The sequence below is a fragment of the Mus musculus genome, chromosome 8, assembly GCF_000001635.26.
Source record: "Mus musculus strain C57BL/6J chromosome 8, GRCm38.p6 C57BL/6J".
In the NCBI taxonomy this organism is placed as follows: domain Eukaryota; kingdom Metazoa; phylum Chordata; class Mammalia; order Rodentia; family Muridae; genus Mus; species Mus musculus.
Window position 1 is genome coordinate 40,937,765 of NC_000074.6, and position 19,789 is coordinate 40,957,553.

Here is a 19,789-nt window from a genome sequence, read left to right on the forward strand (position 1 = left end):
GCACCAGGAAAGGTGTTTGGTGAGATCTAAAACAGATTCCCAGTGTCTTCAGTGCAGCCCTCCTCAGTGACCACCTTTGTGAGATGGAATATGAACAAAAGAAAAAAATATTCTGGTATTATAAGGGCAAATTTATATTTTGAATAATATCCTTAAAATGTTTCTTTTAAGTTATTGTCTAAACTAAAGAATGATGACTGCTTTGTCACTTATGATTATGGCTGAAAAGGATTTGGGCATAGGCCAGAGAGTGTTGAAGCCACCTGCTGTGGGTTCCTTACACTCGGGAAATGTTGCTCAGTGTTTTATTCTCATGTCTTTGCAGTTGGTGGTCAGCATTCTCCTAAGAACAAGCGTCCAAAGGAGCAGGGAGAAAACAGGATCAAACCAACCAACAAAAAGGCCAAACCCAAGATTCCTAAGGTAAAGGACAGGGACTCCACTGACTCAACCGCAAAGAGCCAGTCCATCATGATGCAAGCGATGGGCAACGGTCGCTTCCAGAGGCCTGCTGCCACAGTGAGTCTCCTGGCAGGGCAAACTCTAGAGCTACGATGTAAGGGGAGCAAAGTGGAATGGAGTTACCCCGCCTACTTGGACACCTTCAAGGACTCCCGCCTCACGTGAGCATCACTGGCTTCCTGTTTATTGTGCTAGGCCAAGGGTTTGGTTTTTCTTCCCTTATCTGATGTCTTACCTCTGACATCCACCATCACACTCCACATGACTATAAAATAGAACAAGTGTCTTCAGTGTCACCTCCTATGTGACCACCCTTGGGAGATGCGGTATTAACAAAAGAATAATGTTCTGGTTTTGCTTTATTTTTTTAAAGGACTTTTCACCTTTTATTTAAAAAAATAGATTATTTTCTCACATAACATAACCACATTGTTGTCTTCCTTCTCTCTACTCCTCCCAGTTTCTCCCTCACTTCCCTTCCTATCTGAATCCACTATCCTTTTGTCTCTCATTAGAAAACAACAGGTTTCTAAGAGGTAAGAATAAATTATAATAAGATGAAACAAAAATCTGTCACTTCAAAGTTAGACAAGACAAATTAACAGAAGGAAAAGAGCCCAAGAGAAGGCACAGGAATCAGAGACCCATTCATTTGCTCACTAAGCAATCCCAAAAAAACACTAAACTGGAAGCCATAATATGTAGCTGTCTAACAGCCATGGATGAACTGGGTCTACCTGAAAGGGAGGCTGGGAATGAAAAAGAATAGGCAGGCTAGAGAAGGATGAAGCCAAGACAAAGGTTTCTGATCAAGGCTCAAAGTTTAATTTTCAGCTCTGCGTTTATATAGGCAACACACACACACACACACACACACACACACACACACACACACACACACAGAGAGAGACCCACCCTTTGTTTTAGCTGGATTGAGTTGCAAAGCAAGCTCAGCAGGTGGTCATCTCCTCAAAGCTTCAGTAGGAAATTGCAAATGCAGCAAGGCCAGGCACTGACTCCAGCCAAGTTGTAAAAGAATTGGGGGTTGGAGGTTAGCCACCTCAAGGCCTGGGGAAGGGTTGTGTGGAGGGCCAGGTGCAGACTCATGCAGGCCCTGTGCTTGCTGATCCCATTTCTGTGAGTTCTTTGAGCTTTACTCATGTTGATTCAGGGGGACTTGTTCCCTGGTGTCCCCCATCCCCTCTGGCTCTCACATTCTTGCCACTTCCTCTTTCTCATCCTGTCTTCCCTGAGCTTGGAGAGGAAGAGTTTGATAGAGACATCCCATTTAGGGTGGAGTATTCCAAAGCCTCTCTGTGTTCTGGTTCTCATAAGGGCAAATTTTAGGTCATATTTTGCTGATTTTAAATGAGACCTTTGAGGTTAAAATACATTTCTTTTTAACATATTGTCTTAAAACAAAAAAAAAAAATGTGAAGAAACATGGTTGCTTTATGTTTAGCAGAAATTAGTGAAATTTCTTCCCACAGTTAAAAAATTATCACTCATCCCACAACGTTCCTTGGAGGAGTTTTATAGGAAACCATGTGACAAAAAATGAATAGGAAATCAAACATTTTTAGGAAAATGTAATGCATAGAAATGAATATTTAAGAGTTTACGAGTTCGAAGCCAGCTTGGTCTACAAAGTGAGTTCCAGGACATCCAGGGCTACACAGAGAAACCCTGTCTCAAAAAAAAGAAAGAAAGAAAGAAAGAAAAAAGAAAAAGAAAAAGAAAAAGAAAAAGAAAAAGAAAAAGAAAAAGAAAAAGAGCATTTACTTGTGGGGCTGAGGTTGTGGGAGAAAAGTGGGGAGGGAGAGAGCCTGCATCTGACCAGAGTTCCTGTGCTCTAGGCAGGCAGACATGGGAGCACTGCTGGACGCTTTTCACTCGGCCCCGGGTGGGCATCTGGCTGTGAGAAGCCACTGACCCCACTCATCCAGGGGGTGGACAAGGGGCAGCCCCCCCATACCATGTTCTCAGTCTCCGGCATCCCACGCTGGATACAGCAGAGGAGATGAGAACAGAATAGGGGCCCCAGAGCAGCACCAGGCTCCGGAGATACTGGAAAAAGGGCAGGGGGAGAAGGTTCCCACGCAGGCAAGAGTCTTTAGTCTGGTCCTTTATGATCAGAGACAGTCTATAGTTTTAGAGCTTTGTTCGTAGAAAGGAAGGGGGAAAGAGAGAAGGTAAAAGAGAGAGAGACCGGCCATGGCCAAGAGGAGAGAAATGGGGAAAGGAGAGAGAGAAGAAAGGCTAGAGAGTAAGAAAGCTTAAAGAGAGAGAGGTAAAAGCTTAGAGAGTAAGAGGGAGAGTAAAGAAAGTAAAAGCTTAAGAGAGCAAGGAAAGGATGAGGAGAGAGGTGGTGCCAAGCAGCCCCTCTTATAGTGGTCTGTTATCTTGTTGATGCTAGGTAACTGGGAGGAGTCTAGCCTGAAGGTCAGAAGCTTGGGGCATTGTCTACGTGACTGAAAGCCATTAGCTTCTCCTGTGGGGACTATGGGGGCGGTAACTTCGACAGGAGCCAGGGGTCCAGGAGACATGAGGGAACACCTTCTGTCCCATGTAGGTGGGAATTACCACCACCAGGTTTTACTGGGGTTCAGACCTCAACTCGACTGGAGACCAGACTGTCTGTGTATAGCCCAGTGCCCCACATTTACTTAGTGAAAATAATAATGTATTTAATGTTTTCTGTTCTTTTTTAACTATCATAGGGAAACCAAAATGGCCAGATGGGTTCCTATGAACAAACTGCCTAAAGACCAATTTTAATTGCTTTGAGACCTTCCTACTGTATCTGATTAGTTTTACTCTTATGAATATATAGTTGGCACAAAGACAAAAGATTTTTTATGTCTGAGTAACTATCATCTGGGGGTGGAGCTTCTTCAGGAATAGGGATTAAGATGATGGAAGGTAAAAAGCTGGCACTCAGTGGTAGAGATCTTATCTGATATGTGCAAGGTGCTGGGGTCTAGAACACATATATAGTGTGTGTGTGTATGTGTGTGTTGTGTGTTGTGTGTACACCTACACACATAACACACAACACACAGTACACATACAGAGTTCTGAAAAGCAAGAATGAAGAGTCTACTTCAGATGATACTGAGCATGAGTGCCAGCTACAGTATGTGGGAATGTGTTTGGAGTTTAACCTCTGTGTATCTTGAAGGAAGTCACCTAAATTATTTGGGTCTTGGTCTCCTTGGGCACAAAATGAAATGTGATCAGAATAGGCTGTGCGATGGCTATTCTTTCTTGGTTGTCAAATTGACTTGTTCTGTTAATGTGGAATTAACTGAAATTCAAGTGGCTGGGTATAACTGTGAGAGACTTTTTTTTCTTAGATTCACTTTGTAAGTTCTTTTCCCTTAGAGGACACTGATGACATTGATAGACATTGCCACCAGAAATGGTTCTGGAGCAACAGAAGTTTAAGAATGAAGTTTGTATTTCGAATAGGCTTTCCAATTTGCCAGTGCCTACAGTTAATTAAAGTGTGTCTCGTTAGTTGTTGGAGTTACAGAGGTCTCATCTAGAAGTTCAAAAAAAAAAAAAAAAGCATTAAAAACCCATGTTGTGAACGACTTACAAACTTAAGGATACAAATGCATCTGATTATACTGAGGCAATGGATTTGGTGATTGTGTATATAAAACTTATAGCAACTTTGAAAAAAACAAGGTATTGCTGGTTGGTTGCTCCTAGCATCTGTGGATAAAAATGACAAGGAAAAAGAATGTGTTCTGTGATAAAGCTAACCAACCTCGAGACTCTCAGAACATAGTAAAGGACAACAATGACCTCAGTGACAAAAACTGATCCATTCCAGATGCTTGTCAACACTCTAAAGTTTGAAAAGTGTGCCCTGGAAGAGAATCTTCTCTCCCGCAGCCACAGAGCTCAAGGAAAATCAAAACAAAGCCCCCATCATCCTAAGATTGGATAAATTGCAGTCAAAATTCAAGTCCCAGGCTTAGAGGGTGTCAGCAATTAAAGTAAGGGCATTCGTTGGTAAAGAATGGGATTTGTAACTTGTACATAGGGTCACCACCAGGCTGGGTTCAATTACAAAGCAGGCTGAGCAAACCATGGGGAACAAACCAGTAAGCAGCATTCCTCCATGGCCTCTGCATCAGTTCCCGCTCCAGGTTCCTGCCCTCACTGCTTTTTATTATGACATGCAGCTGTGAGTGAGATAAATCCTTTCCACCCATACTGCTTTTGGTCATGTTATTTCATCAGAGCAATGATAGCCTTAATTAAGACCATTTGCACTCTCTCTCTCTCTCTCTCTCTCTCTCTCTCTCTCTCTCTATCTCTATCTCTCTCTCTCTCTCTCTCTCTCTCTCTCTCCTGAGGAAGTTAATCCTTCCCATCAATGACCTCTGAAAAAGATTAGGCAAGACAATACTGATGTCCCTCAAGACCCACCAACAATTGCCTCTGGACATATAACCATTCTTAAGACAAAGCAGGCTCCTAGAGAAGAGATAAAAGGTATATATAGTCCATGAGGAGGTATGCTAGACTACTAAAGAACTTAGTGAGTTTGCTAATTCATTCAAGCGGAAGTCTGGGGAATATGTGTGGGATTTTAAGGGTGGAAGAAACATAAAACTGAATCAGGGTGAGTTTTTTGATACAGCTCATTGAGTGGAGGTTCTAGGTTTAATATATTATATTTAATACAATAATAAGCTCGCAGAGTTTAAGATGGTATCAATGGTTTATTTGAATTGTTTGAATGGTTTAAATGTTTGTTGAACAGTTGGCCAAAGCAGTTGTCAGAAGATGGTCTACTGAAAAGGGGTTGGAGATGCCTGATATCCCTTGGATCAGTGTTGATGAAGGAATTTTTGTTTGTTTTTTTTTTTGTTGTTATTTTTTGTTTTTCGAGACAGGGTTTCTCTGTGTAGCCCTGGCTGTCCTGGAACTCACTCTATAGACCAGGCTAGCCTTGAACTCAGAGATCCACCTGCCTCTGCCTCCCGAGTGCTGGGATTAAAGGCATGTGCCACCACTACCTGATGATGAAGGAATTTAAGGCTCAGGAAAATTGCCATGCTAGAATGAGTATACTGTGTAAAACCTAATCCTCTCCAATGGGAAGGCCCAGGAGACATGACTGGCATTAACCCTGGAAGACACAAAACAATGAGGGAGCATTAACACATCTGAAGAACTTTGTTGCGCCTCTTTCCTTGTGCTGTACCTTAGGGTTGGAGACACTGCTTCTCAGTTGGATGAATGAAATGCAATGGGCTTAGTTGGACCCCAAAGTAGCAGGTGATAGCAATGAGTCTCCACAGGCAAGGTGATTGTTTTTATCCTAATGGGCAGTGCAGGCAAAGCAGTGTCGATAATGGCAACCCATAACTGCCTGCACAGGCAAAGTGAATTTTATGGTGCCTGACTCATGAAGACCTTTGTACCAGCTAATCAATCATGGGTGTTTCCAGGCATGGAATAGATAAGAAGTCTACTGGATTTCTGTTTGGTCTTTCAAATGAAAGGCTACACTGGGTGGTGGCAAAAGGGAATCTCAACCCATGAATCAACTTCCTAGACTTGAGCCAGCTTGCAGATCCAGAATGCTTTGAGTGAAGGAATGAATATCTAGTTTTCCCTTGGTAAAACACCTACGAGTTTTACTGTTACCCTTTCTCCAGTTCTTCCTCAGACGGACCTATGGCCTTTGATAGGGTAACTTACACTGGGGGAAAGGAAACAATCACTTTTCAGAGTCTATCAAATAGTGGTTTTGAATTGATGCTGATTCTTGGAGAACTCAAGAAACATTGTGGCCTTCCTGTTAAAGTAGGGGCTTGTGAAGGTCAAGTGATTAATTGAGCTTTGGCCAAAGTCTGATTCATAGTAGGTCCAGTGAGTCCCCCAAATCATCCTGAAGTTATTTCCCCAGTCTGAGAATGTATATTTGAGATATATATTCTTAGAAGTTGGCAGAATTTTTACATTGAGTCCCAGAGTTGGCACTAATCACCCTAAGTTGGGGATATTATGGTTGGAAAGGCTAAATGGAACCCTTTAGAGTTGTCTCTGCCAAGGAAAATTGTGAGTCAAAAACAAGGTCACATCCCTAGAGGAACTGCAGAAATTAGTGCCACTGTCAAGGACTTGAAAGATGCAGGGGTGGTGGTTCCCACCACATCTCCTATCTGGCCAGTGCAGAAGACAGATGGATCACAGAGAATAAAAGTTGGCTATGGAAAACTCTGTCAAGTAGTGACTCCAATTTCAGCTACTGTACCAGATGTGGCATCTTTACTTGATCAGATTAATCTATCTCCTGGTACTTGGTATGCAGCTATATTGATCTAGCAAATGTGTTTTTCTCAGTACCTGTTCATAAGAATCACTACAAGCAATTTGCTTTCAGATGCTAAGGCCATTAATATAGCTTTATAGCTTTATCTCAAGGATATAGTAATCGCCATGCTCTGACCTGTGTCATAAGTTAGTTAGAAGGGATCTTGATTATCTGTCTCTTCTACAAAACATCGCATTGGTACACTACATTGATGACATTATGCTGACAAAGTAGGCAGAGGCAGCAAGTAGTTTGGACTTGTTGGTCACACATGTATGTATCAAAGGATGAGAAGTAAATCTAACCAAATCTATCTCAGTGAAATTCTTGGGAGTCCAGTGGTGTGAGGCATGAAGAGATATTCCTTTTAAGGTGAAGAATAAGTTATTGTATGTGGCTTCTCTCACATGTTTAGTGGGCCTATTTGGATTCTAGAGACAGCATATTCCTCATATGGATGTGTTAGCCTGGCCCATATACCAAATGACTTAGAAAGCTGATGCTAGCTTTGAGTGAGGCCTAGAACAGGAGAAATCTCTCAAGTCCAGGCTGCTGTGTAGACTGCTCTACCACTTGGACCAGTAACCCGGCAGATCCGATGGTATCACTTGAGGTAGCAGTGGCAGGTAGGGATGCTGTCTGGAGCTTGTTGCAGGCCCCTCTAGGTAAATCACAAAAGAGATCTTTGGGATTTTGGAGCAAGGGTCTTCCAGCATCTGCAGACAATTCTTCTCCCTTTGAGACAGGAAACTGAACATTTGACTATGGGCCACCAAGTTGCCAAGCAACCTGAACTGCTCATCATGAGCTGGGTGTTAGGTGACCCAGCAAGTCATAAAGTAGGATGTACACAGCAGCAATCTATTATCAGACTGAAGTAGTATATATGTGATTGGTACTGAGTGGGTCATAAAGGCACACCAAGTTACATGAAGAAGTTGCCCAAATGCCTATGGTGTCTACACCTATTACAATGACATCTACTGGCAAGCATGCACCTATAGCATACAGTGTGTTCCCTATTATTGGTTGACTAAGGAAGAGAAGATTGGGACCTAGTTTTCTGCATGTTATAACAGGCACAAGCCAGAAGTGGACAGCTACAGTATTACAACCTCTTTCTGAAAGATACCAGTGAAGGAAATCCTTCACAGTGGTCATAACTTCTGGCAGTGCACATGGTCATTCATGTATTTTAGAGGAGAAATGGCCAGATGTGTCGATTGTTCACTGATTGGCTATAGCCAATGATTGGTTGCATGCTCAGGGGCTTACAAAGAACATGATTGGAAAATTGATGAGGAAGACATCTGGGAAAGGAGTAGGTGGGTAGATTCTCCAAATGGGGAAGGATGTGAAGATATTTTTGTCTCATTTAAATGATCTTCAAAAGGTGACTTCAGCAGAAGAGGATATTGACAAGCAGGTATATCGGATGATCCATTCTGTGGACAGTCAGCCTCGTTTCCCTATCACTGACAAATGGGTCCATGAACAAAGTGGCCACACTGGCAGAGATGGAGGTTTTACATGGACTCAAATACATGGACTTTAGCTCACCAAGGCTGACATGGCGACAGCTACTGCTGAGTGCCAGCTCTGCCAAAAGCATAGACCAATACTGAGCAGCCCCAGATATGGCACCAGGGTGACTAGGCAGAGACCTGGTGTCAGGTTGATGACATTGGACCACTTTCCCCATGGAAACATTGTGTCCTTACTGGAGTAGATATTTATTCTGGTTATAGATTTGCTTTTCTTGTACATAATGCTTCTGCCAAAACTACCATGATGGACTTACAGATTGCCTTATTCATCATGATGGCATTGCTTCTGAACAAGAGACTCACTTCATAGCCACAGAAGTGTGACAGTGGGCCCACAATCATGGAGCCACAAAACCAGCCAAGGCCACATGACCAGTTCCAAGAATGAGGATTATAAGTGAAATGAGTGTTTCTGTCATATCCTGTAAGAATATCTGTATTTGTACAGATATTTTTACAAAAGTCCCACCAGGTTCCCCATCAACCTGAAATAACTGGCCCGATAGAAAGATGGGATGGCTTTTGAAGACACGGTTACAGCACTAGTAGGTAGCTGCAGCCTGGAAGCCTTGGGCAGGGTTCTCCAGAAGGTGGTATATGCTTTGAATCAGCAACCAATATGGGTCCCAATATGTGTTTCTCCCATAGCCAGAATCCACAAGTCCAGGAATTAAAGGGAAGGAAAGGAAATAGTTTCACACACTATTACCTCTAGTGACCCACTAGGAAAATTCTTGCTTCCTGATCCTACAACCTTAAGTTCTGCTGGCCTAGAAGGTTTGTTACCAGAGAAGGGAGAGCTCTCTCCCAGGAGCCACAACAAATATGTTATTGAACTGGAATCTCTGGTTTCCCCCTTGGATGTGTTGGGCTTCTGATGCCCTTAAACCAACAGGCTAAGAAAAAAAATATAGCAGTGTTAGGAAGGGTGATTGATCTAGATTACCAAGGGGAAATTGAATTGCTTCTCCACAGTGGAAATAAGAAAGTTTATTATGTCTGGAGTGTAGTAGATCCTTTAGGGCGTCTCTTGGTGCTACTATGTTCCATGATTAAAGTCAATGAGAAACTATGACAACCTAATCCAGGCAGGATGACTAAGGGCATCCTTTAGGAATGTAGGTATGGGTCACACCTCCAGGAAAAGAGCCAAGACCTTCTGAGGTTCTCGCTGAGGATGGAGGAAATACAGAATGGGTAGGAGAAGGAGGTAGTTACAAATACTATCTAAGGCCCCATGACCAGATGCAGAAACATGGATTATAAACAGCAGAATGGGGCTGGTGAGATGGCTCAGTGGGTAAGAGTACCCGACTGCTCTTCCGAAGGTCCCGAGTTCAAATCCCAGCAACCACATGGTGGCTCACAACCATCCATAACAAAATCTGACTCCCTCTTCTGGAGTGTCTGAAGACAGCTACAGTGTACTTACATATAATAAATAAATAAATCTTAAAAAAAAAAAAGAGTGCAGTTGGGGCTGGAGAGATGCTCAGTGTTTAAGAGCACATTAAAAAAAATAAATAAATAAATAAATAAACAGCAGAATGTTTTTGTCATATCTTGTTAAGAATGCATTTGTGCAGACATTTGTGTTTTCTTTCCTCCATTTCTTTATCATGTAATGTAACATCACCTAAGAGAACACCAAAGCAGGGCGTGGTGGCACACACCTTTGATCCCAGCACTTGGGAGCCAGAGGCAGGTGGATTTCTGAGTTCAAGGCCAGCCTGGTCTACAGAGTGAGTTCCAGGACAGCCAAGGCTACACAGAGAAACCCTGTCTCGGAAAAAGAGAGAGAGAAAGAGAGAGAGAGAGAGAGAGAGAGAGAGAGAGAGAGAGAGAGAGAGAACACCAGTGGTTAATCATACTTAAGTTTAAGATACTAAAAGAATATCCCTCAAGGGACATTGATACCCATTCTAAAATCTACAGTATGTTTGCAGTTGTACAAATGATAGTATATCATATTAGGCATAATTATGATCTGGTTAAAGATATAATGCACTTGGATTGTACATACAATAGTATATCATGTTAGGCATAGTTATGGCCTGGTTATTGTTTCATTTAGAAATGAAGGATGACATAAGGCAAACTTGATTGTCAGGTTGACAAGGAGTGGATTTGTAATGCTATTCTTGATTGTCAACTATATCTGGAATTGATGAAAACCCAAGCCACTGGGCATACCTGTGAGACATTTTTTTCCTTAAATCATTTGAAGTGGAAAGGCATGCTTTGAATCTGGTTCTTTTGTGGTGGGAAGATACACCTTCTGCCTAAATCTTCTGAGGTGGGGAGATTCTCCTTTAACCTGGGCCACCCCTTCTGCTGGCAGCCTAAATAAAGAACATGGAAGAAAGGAGCTTTAACTCTTTGCCTGCTTGCTCTTGATCTCACTCGCAAATCTTTTCCTTTGCTGTCATTAGAGCCTATCTCATCAGGATTCCAGTGTAGACTGAAGACCAGCCTAGACATCCAGCCACCGAAACTGAACAACTACTGGATTCTTGGACTTTCTGTTGGTAGACAGTCATTGTTAGAGTAGCTGGACCACTGTCTGTTAACCACTCTAATAAATCTCTCATATATATATATATATATATATATATATATATGCATTTGTGCAGACATATAATATACTATATCTCATATAACCTCATATAATATACTCTATAATACATGTATTACACATACATTTAATATATTTAAGGACTGTTCCTCTAGAGAACACTGACTAATACCATCTGTCAGGTCTTATGTTCTATGTTTTAGTGGGGAAGTATAGGGCGCTACCTCTTTGGGGTGACATGAATGGGAGGAGGAATGTGGGAGGCGGTCATCATAAACTCTCTCCGCCCCACCCCCAACCCAGTCAGTCACCAGCAGGCAGATCCTAGCTCAGCCTCCTCCAGTTTCCTTCTAGTAATGTTGAAGACGGCAGAGCTGTGTCTCCCCTTGCTTGACATTCAGAAGACTTCCTCCATGGACAGTGATCAACCTTCTCCCAGTGCGGATGAGCCTCAGATCTGCACCATCTGCAGAAACCTCTGGTGCTTACCGTAGCATCTCTCTGTTCACACAAGCTGAGGTTCTAACAGATGCTCCCAGGAGCACCAGCCTCCTGGGGCTTAGAGCTTTCTGCTTTTGTTGCCTGGAGCCTGGTCCCTAGATACCTGCTCACTTAAGCCCAGTTAGGCATGTTCTCTGGGAAAATCATGGCAGACCTTGCTGGGGGTGCATTCTGGTGGTTCCTCCTGCTGCCTCTTTGTACCTCTCTTCGTATCGGTACACGCTTGCTTTGCTTTGAAGTCTGCACGTTTCACTGAACTTTGGCTGAATGTGTGGCCTGTTACGTTATCTATTTAATGATTCCCGTCATCCCAGGACACCCACCTTTCTGCCCTGTACACACAGAGCCTTTGAAGACTCACAAATAAATGAGACTGAAACTGAATCAAAGAGAAACCTCCAGAATCAGGACCGTTAAATAGCATTTGTTTCATGAACAGTGGAGACCTTCTTCAAACAAAACCACAGATGTGGCCCCCAAGGACCTATGAAACATGAAGAATGTAGAAGCATCCAGGCAGAACTCTGTAACAATCAACCATAGAAAACTGTGATTTAAGAAACAGACTCGATGTCTTCCTCCATATCTGGCGGTGTGGACAGTAGAATACTCAGGCTGTGTTCTCCTCCCAGAGTTCTCTCCAGCCTTCTACATTTCTGGGACTAGATGTCTCCCTGGTGTGCTTCCTGTGGAGTCTGGTACTTTCAACCAATACCAGTAACTTTCTGAAACAAAGTTCCCTTCTGCTCAAGGTTTAATCTTCTGACCACTCTGTTTCTTTCCACTGAATAGAGGGCTGTTCCTTATCACTAACTGTTAATATGGGGAATTATGAAAAAGACAGGGGGTCTAAGACAGGGTGCAGGGCCCCGACTATGTGACACAGAACTCAAGTGGAAACTCTACATATATTTGTTGTTCCCAGTTGCTGCAAGTGTCACCAGTCACTCTTTACATATGAAGTGAGTTGGTATGTGTGAACAAACACCATGACCAATTGACGAAAGCAAGTCTTATAAATGACAATATTTCATTAAGGCTGGCTTACAGGTTTAGAGGTTCAGTCCATTATCATCGAGGCAGGAGCATAGCAACATCCAGGCAGGCATGTCAGTATATTGTCACAATGGCAGCAATGGTTTTACATTTATGATTTCACAGTCTACCTATGTGTTGTTTCAATAGCAAAAGAGTGTTACATGGATGAAATATAGCATCATTCCTTACCTGGCTCCAGGGTGTTGCAGTTTGGCAGGCTTCACTCTTAGTGTAATCATACACACTCTATACAAGTTACATTGTTTGTCTCCAATGACAGATGCATTAGGGTCCTAAGTATAATGTTATCCCCTTTCTTGTTTCCCCTCCAAAAACCCCTATCCCATCCCCGATCCCCCTGCTCACCCATCCACTCACTCCCAATTCCCTGTCCAGACATTCCCCTACACTGAGGCATCGATCCTTCACAGGACCAAGAGACTCTCCTCCCATTGATGTCCCACAAGGTCATCCTCTGCAACATATGCAGCTGGAGCCATGAGTTCCTCCATGTGTACTCTTTGGTTGGTGGTTTAGTTCCTGGGAACTCTGGTGGGTCTGTGTTGTGTCCGGCCAGCAGATCACAGGTCGGGTTCTAGCCTGGAAAGGCATTTTGGAAACTTGGAAGAGAAGAGCGGCTAGGCTGTGTGAGATAAGGACGGAACCAAGACAAGGCTCTCTGCTCAAGGTTCAATTTTAATGTCAGCAAACACACTTTATAAAGAAAAGGGGAGGCCCGTCCCTGGCCAAGCAAAGTTTCTCTGAAGTAGATCTTCCCAGCCTTTTAGTGGGAAGATCTCAGTTCGGTGTTAACTCCGGAAGATTCTTGGAAGAGAACTGGTTTGGCCTCTGGCATGTTGAGCCTCAGGCAGGTAGTGGCACATCAAAGGAGCAGCACAGCAGGTGGATCCACTCAAGCCAGCCTTGCTAGGCTGGAAGGAGGTAACAGGTCTGGTTCGTTCATATTGTTGTTCCTCCTATGGGGCTGCAAACCCTTTCAGCTCCTTCAGTCCTTCCCCTAACTCCTCCATTGGGGGCCCTGTGCTCAGTCCAATAGTTGGCTGAGGGCATCCACCTCTGTATTTGTCAGGCACTAGCAGAGCCTCTCAGGAGACAGCTATATTAGGCTCCTGTCAGCATGCACTTCTTGATATCCACAATAGTGTCTGGGTTTGGTGACTGTATATGGGATGGATCCCCAGGTGGGGCAGTCTCTGGACAGCCTTTCCTTCAGTCTCTGCTCCATATTTTGTCTCTGTATCTCCTAAACATGTGTATATTGTTCCCCTTTCTATGAAGGACCAAAGGCCCTCCGAAAGACCCAACAAGCAGCTAAAAGAGTCAGATGCACATATTTGCACTCAACCAATGGACAGAAGCAGCTGACTTCTGTCAATTGTTGAATTAGGGAAGGCTGAAAGAAGCTAAGGAAAAGGGCGACCCTGTAGGAGGACCAGCAGTCTCAATTAACCTGGACCCCCAAGATCTCTCAAACACTGGACCACCAAACAGGCAGCAAATACCAGTTGATATGACGCCCCCAACACACATACAGTAGAGGAATTCTGGGTCTCAGTTTATTCAGAGATGATACACCTCAAGAGACTGGAGGCCCCAGGGAGTTTAGAGATCAGGTAGAGGGTGGGGTGGGAAGGAGGTGTGGGATGTGGAACAGTCAAAGGGTGGATGGGGGTGGGGAATGGAAGATGGAATGTAAAAAAAATTTTAAATAAAGTAAAATTAAAAAAAAAAAAGGACAAAAGTGTCCACACTTTGATCTTCCTTCTTCTTGAGCTTCATGTGGTCTGTGAATTGTATCTTGGGTATTCCAAGCTTCTGGGCTAATATCCACTTTTCAGTGAGTGCATATCGTGAGTGTTCTTTTGTGATTGGATTACCTCACTCAGGATGATATCCTCCAGATCCATCCATTTGCCTAAGAATTTCATGAATTCATTGTTTTTAATAGCTGAGTAGTATACCATTCTATAAATGTACCACATTTGCTATGGATATTTGATATGGATTATCCTCTGTTGAGGGACATCTGGGTTCTTTCCAACTTCTGACTATTATAAATAAGGCTGCTATGAACATAGTGGAGTATGTGTCCTTATTGCATGTTGGAGCATCTTCTGGGTATATGCCCAGGAGTGGTATTGCTAGGTCCTCAAGTAGTACTATGTCCAATTTTCTGAGGAACCACCAACCTGATTTTCAGAATGGTTGTACAAGCTTGCAATTCCACCAGCAATGGAGGAGTGTTCCTCTTTCTCCACATCCTCACCAGCATCTACTGTCACCTGAGTTTTTGATCTTAGCCATTCTGACTGGTGTGAGGTGGAATCTCAGGGTTGTTTTGATTTGCATTTCCCTGATGACTAAGGATGTTGAACATTTTTTTTAGGTGCTTCTCAGCCATTCGGTATTCCTCAGTTGAGAATTCTTTGTTTAGCTCTGTACCCCATTTTTTAATGGGGTTATTTGATTTTCTGAAGTCCACCTTCTTGAGTTCTTTATATATGTTGGATATTAGTCCCCTATCTGATTTAGGATAGGTAAAGATCCTTTCCCAATCTGTTGGTGGTCTTTTTGTCTTATTGACGGTGTCTTTTGCCTTGCAGAAACTTTGGAGTTTCATTAGGTCCCATTTGTCAATTCTCGATCTTACAGCACAAGCCATTGCTGTTCTGTTCAGGAATTTTTCCCCTGTGCCCATATCTTCAAGGCTTTTCCCCACTTTCTCCTCTATAAGTTTCAGTGTCTCTGGTTTTATGTGAAGTTCCTTGATCCACTTAGATTTGACCTTAGTACAAGGAGATAAGTATGGATCGATTCGCATTCTTCTACATGATAACAACCAGTTGTGCCAGCACCAATTGTTGAAATGCTGTCTTTCTTCCACTGGATGGTTTTAGCTCCCTTGTCGAAGATCAAGTGACCATAGGTGTGTGGGTTCATTTCTGGGTCTTCAATTCTATTCCATTGGTCTACTTGTCTGTCTCTATACCAGTACCATGCAGTTTTTATCACAATTGCTCTGTAGTAAAGCTTTAGGTCAGGGATGGTGATTCCACCAGAGGTTATTTTATCCTTGAGAAGACTTTTTGCTATCCTAGGTTTTTTGTTATTCCAGATGAATTTGCAAATTGCTCCTTCTAATTCATTGAAGAATTGAGTTGGAATTTTGATGGTGATTGCATTGAATCTGTAGATTGCTTTTGGCAAGATAGCCATTTTTACAATGTTGATCCTGCCAATCCATGAGCATGGGAGATCTTTCCATCTTCTGAGATCTTCTTTAATTTCTTTCTTCAGAGATTTGAAGTTTTTATCATACAGATCTTTCACCTCCTTAGTTAGAGTCACACCAAGATATTTTATATTATTTGTGACTATTGAGAAGGGTGTTGTTTCCCTAATTTCTTTCTCAGCCTGTTTATTCTTTGTATAGAGAAAGGCCATTGACTTGTTTGAGTTTATTTTATATCCAGCTACTTCACCGAAGCTGTTTATCAGGTTTAGGAGTTCTCTGGTAGAATTTTTAGGGTCACTTATATATACTATCATATCATCTGCAAAAAGTGATATTTTGACTTCCTCTTTTCCAATTTGTATCCCCTTGATCTCCTTTTGTTGTCGAATTGCTCTGGCTAATACTTCAAGTACTATGTTGAAAAGGTAGGGAGAAAGTGGGCAGCCTTGTCTAGTCCCTGATTTTAGTGGGATTGCTTCCAGCTTCTCTCCATTTACTTTGATGTTGGCTACTGGTTTGCTGTAGATTGCTTTTATCATGTTTAGGTATGGGCCTTGAATTCCTGATCTTTCCAAAACTTTTATCATGAATGGGTGTTGGATCTTGTCAAATGCTTTTTCTGCATCTAACGAGATGATCATGTGGTTTTTGTCTTTGAGTTTGTTTATATAATGGATTACATTGATGGATTTTCGTATATTAAACCATCCCTGCATCCCTGGAATAAAACCTACTTGGTCAGGATGGATGATTGCTTTAATATGTTCTTGGATTCGGTTAGCAAGAATTTTATTGAGGATTTTTGCATCGATATTCATAAGAGAAATTGGTCTGAAGTTCTCTATCTTTGTTGGGTCTTTCTGTGGTTTAGGTATCAGAGTAATAGTGGCTTCATAAAATGAGTTGGGTAGAGTACCTTTTACTTCTATTTTGTGAAATAGTTTGTGCAGAACTGGAATTAGATCTTCTTTGAAGGTCTGATAGAACTCTGCACTAAACCCGTCTGGTCATGGGCTTTTTTTGGCTGGGAGACTATTAATAACTGCTTCTATTTCTTTAGGTGATATGGGACTGTTTAGATGGTCAACTTGATCCTGATTCAACTTTGGTACCTGGTATCTGTCCAGAAATTTGTCCATTTCGTCCAGGTTTTCCAGTTTTGTTGAGTATAGCCTTTTGTAGAAGGATCTGATGGTGTTTTGGATTTCTTCAGGATCTGTTGTTATGTCTCCCTTTTCATTTCTGATTTTGTTAATTAGGATTTTGTCCCTGTGCCCTTTAGTGAGTCTAGCTAAGGGTTTATCTATCTTGTTGATTTTCTCAAAGAACCAGCTCCTTGATTGGTTAATTCTTTGAATAGTTCTTCTTGTTTCCACTTGGTTGATTTCACCCCTGAGTTTGATTATTTCCTGCCGTCTACTCCTCTTGGGTGAATTTGCTTCCTTTTTTTCTAGAGCTTTTAGATGTGTTGTCAAGCTGCTAGTATGTGCTCTCTCCCGTTTCTTCTTGGAGGCACTCAGTGCTATGAGTTTTCCTCTTAGAAATGCTTTCATTGTGTCCCATAGGTTTGGGTACGTTGTGGCTTCATTTTCATTAAACTCTAAAAAGTCTTTAATTTCTTTCTTTATTCCTTCCTTGACCAAGGTATCATTGAGAAGAGTGTTGTTCAGTTTCCACGTGAATGTTGGCTTTCCATTATTTATGTCGTTATTGAAGATCAGTCTTAGGCCATGGTGGTCTGATAGGATACATGGGACAATTTCAATATTTTTGTATCTTTTGAGGCCTGTTTTGTGACCAATTATATGGTCAATTTTGGAGAAGGTCCCGTGAGGTGCTGAGAAGAAGGTATATCCTTTTGTTTTAGGATAAAATGTTCTGTAGATATCTGTCAGGTCCATTTGTTTCATAACTTCTGTTAGTTTCACTGTGTCCCTGTTTAGTTTCTGTTTCCACGATCTGTCCATTGATGAAAGTGGTGTGTTGAAGTCTCCCACTATTATTGTGTGAGGTGCGACGTGTGCTTTGAGCTTTACTAAAGTGTCTTTAATGAATGTGGCTGCCCTTGCATTTGGAGCGTAGATATTCAGAATTGAGAGTTCCTCTTGGAGGATTTTACCTTTGATGAGTATGAAGTGTCCCTCCTTGTCTTTTTTGATAACTTTGGGTTGGAAGTCGATTTTATCTGATATTAGAATGGCTACTCCAGCTTGTTTCTTCAGACCATTTGCTTGGAAAATTGTTTTCCAGCCTTTCACTCTGAGGTAGTGTCTGTCTTTTTCCCTGAGATGGGTTTCCTGTAAGCAGCAGAATGTTGGGTCCTGTTTGTGTAGCCAGTCTGTTAGTCTATGTCTTTTTATTGGGGAATTGAGTCCATTGATATTAAGAGATATTAAGGAAAAGTAATTGTTGCTTCCTTTTATTTTTGTTGTTAGAGTTGGCATTCTGTTCTTGTGGCTGTCTTCTTTTTGGTTTGTTGAGGGATTACTTTCTTGCTTGTTCTAAGGCGTGATTTCCGTCCTTGTATTGCTTCTTTTCTGTTATTATCCTTTGAAGGGCTGGATTCGTGGAAAGATATTGTGTGAATTTGGTTTTGTCGTGGAATACTTTGGTTTCTCCATCTATGGTAATTGAGAGTTTGGCCGGGTATAGTAGCCTGGGCTGGCATTTGTGTTCTCTTAGTGTCTGTATAACATCTGTCCAGGCTCTTCTGGCTTTCATAGTCTCTGGTGAAAAGTCTGGTGTAATTCTGATAGGCCTTCCTTTATATGTTACTTGACCTTTCTCCCTTACTGCTTTTAATATTCTATCTTTATTTAGTGCATTTGTTGTTCTGATTATTATGTGTCGGGAGGAATTTCTTTTCTGGTCCAGTCTATTTGGAGTTCTGTAGGCTTCTTGTATGATCATGGGCATCTCTTTCTTTATGTTTGGGAAGTTTTCTTCTATTATTTTTTTGAAGATATTAGCTGGCCCTTTAAGTTGAAAATCTTCATTCTCATCAATTCCTATTATCTGTAGGTTTGGTCTTCTCATTGTGTCCTGGATTTCCTGGATATTTTGAGTTAGGATCCTTTTGCATTTTGTATTTTCTTTGACTGTTGTGTCGATGTTCTCTATGGAATCTTCTGCACCTGAGATTCTCTCTTCCATTTCTTGTATTCTGTTGCTGATGCTCGCATCTATGGTTCCAGATCTCTTTCCTAGGGTTTCTATCTCCAGCGTTGTCTCACTTTGGGTTTTCTTTATTGTGTCTACTTCCCTTTTTAGTTCTAGTATGGTTTTGTTCATTTCCATTACCTGTTTGGATGTGTTTTCCTGTTTTTCTTTAAGGACTTCTACCTGTTTGGCTGTGTTTTCCTGCTTTTCTTTAAGGGCCTGTAACTCTTTAGCAGTGCTCTCCTGTAATTCTTTATGTGACTTATGAAAGTCCTTCTTGATGTCCTCTATCATCATCATGAGAAATGTTTTTAAATCCTGGGTGTTGGGGTGCCCAGGACTAGGTGGGGTGGGAGTGCTGCGTTCTGATGATGGTGAGTGGTCTTGATTTCTGTTAGTAGGATTCTTATGTTTGCCTTTCGCCATCTGGTAATCTCTGAAGCTAGCTGTTATAGTTGTCTCTGTTAAGAGCTTGTTCTTCAGGTGACTCTGTTAGCCTCTATAAGCAGATCTGGGAGGGTAGCACTCTCCTTAGTTTCAGTGGGCAGAGTATTCTCTGCAGGCAAGCTCTCTTCTTGCAGGGAAGGTACCCAGATATCTGGTGTTCGAACCGGACTCCTGGCAGAAGTTGTGTTCCACTCACTAGAGGTCTTAGGATCCCGTGTGGAATCCTGTGTGGGCCCTTGCGGGTGTCAGGCAACTTTCCTGGCAAGGTAGCCCGGGGCTCGAGTGGAGCGGAAGGGGCTTGTGCCCCAGGTCAGGCCCGGGTAGTCTGCTTCCCTATGTACCGCAGTCTCAGGTTCCACGCGATTGGATTGGGGCAGGCGCTGTGTTCCACTCACCAGAGGTCTTAGGATCCCGTGGGGAATCCTGTGTGGGCCCTTGCGGGTGTCGGGCGACTCCACTGGCAA

At 42.4% G+C, this 19,789-nt stretch overlaps 1 protein-coding gene across 1 annotated transcript in view; it reads left to right on the plus strand.

Annotated features, from left to right (window-relative positions):
- The window catches only part of Pdgfrl (platelet-derived growth factor receptor-like), a 64,550-nt gene that overhangs the window by 11,532 nt on the left and 33,229 nt on the right, over positions 1–19,789 (plus strand). The window contains exon 2 of the mRNA NM_026840.3: positions 326–623. Coding sequence (NP_081116.3) covers positions 326–623 — 298 coding nt within the window. The remainder of the gene's footprint in view (positions 1–325; positions 624–19,789) is intronic.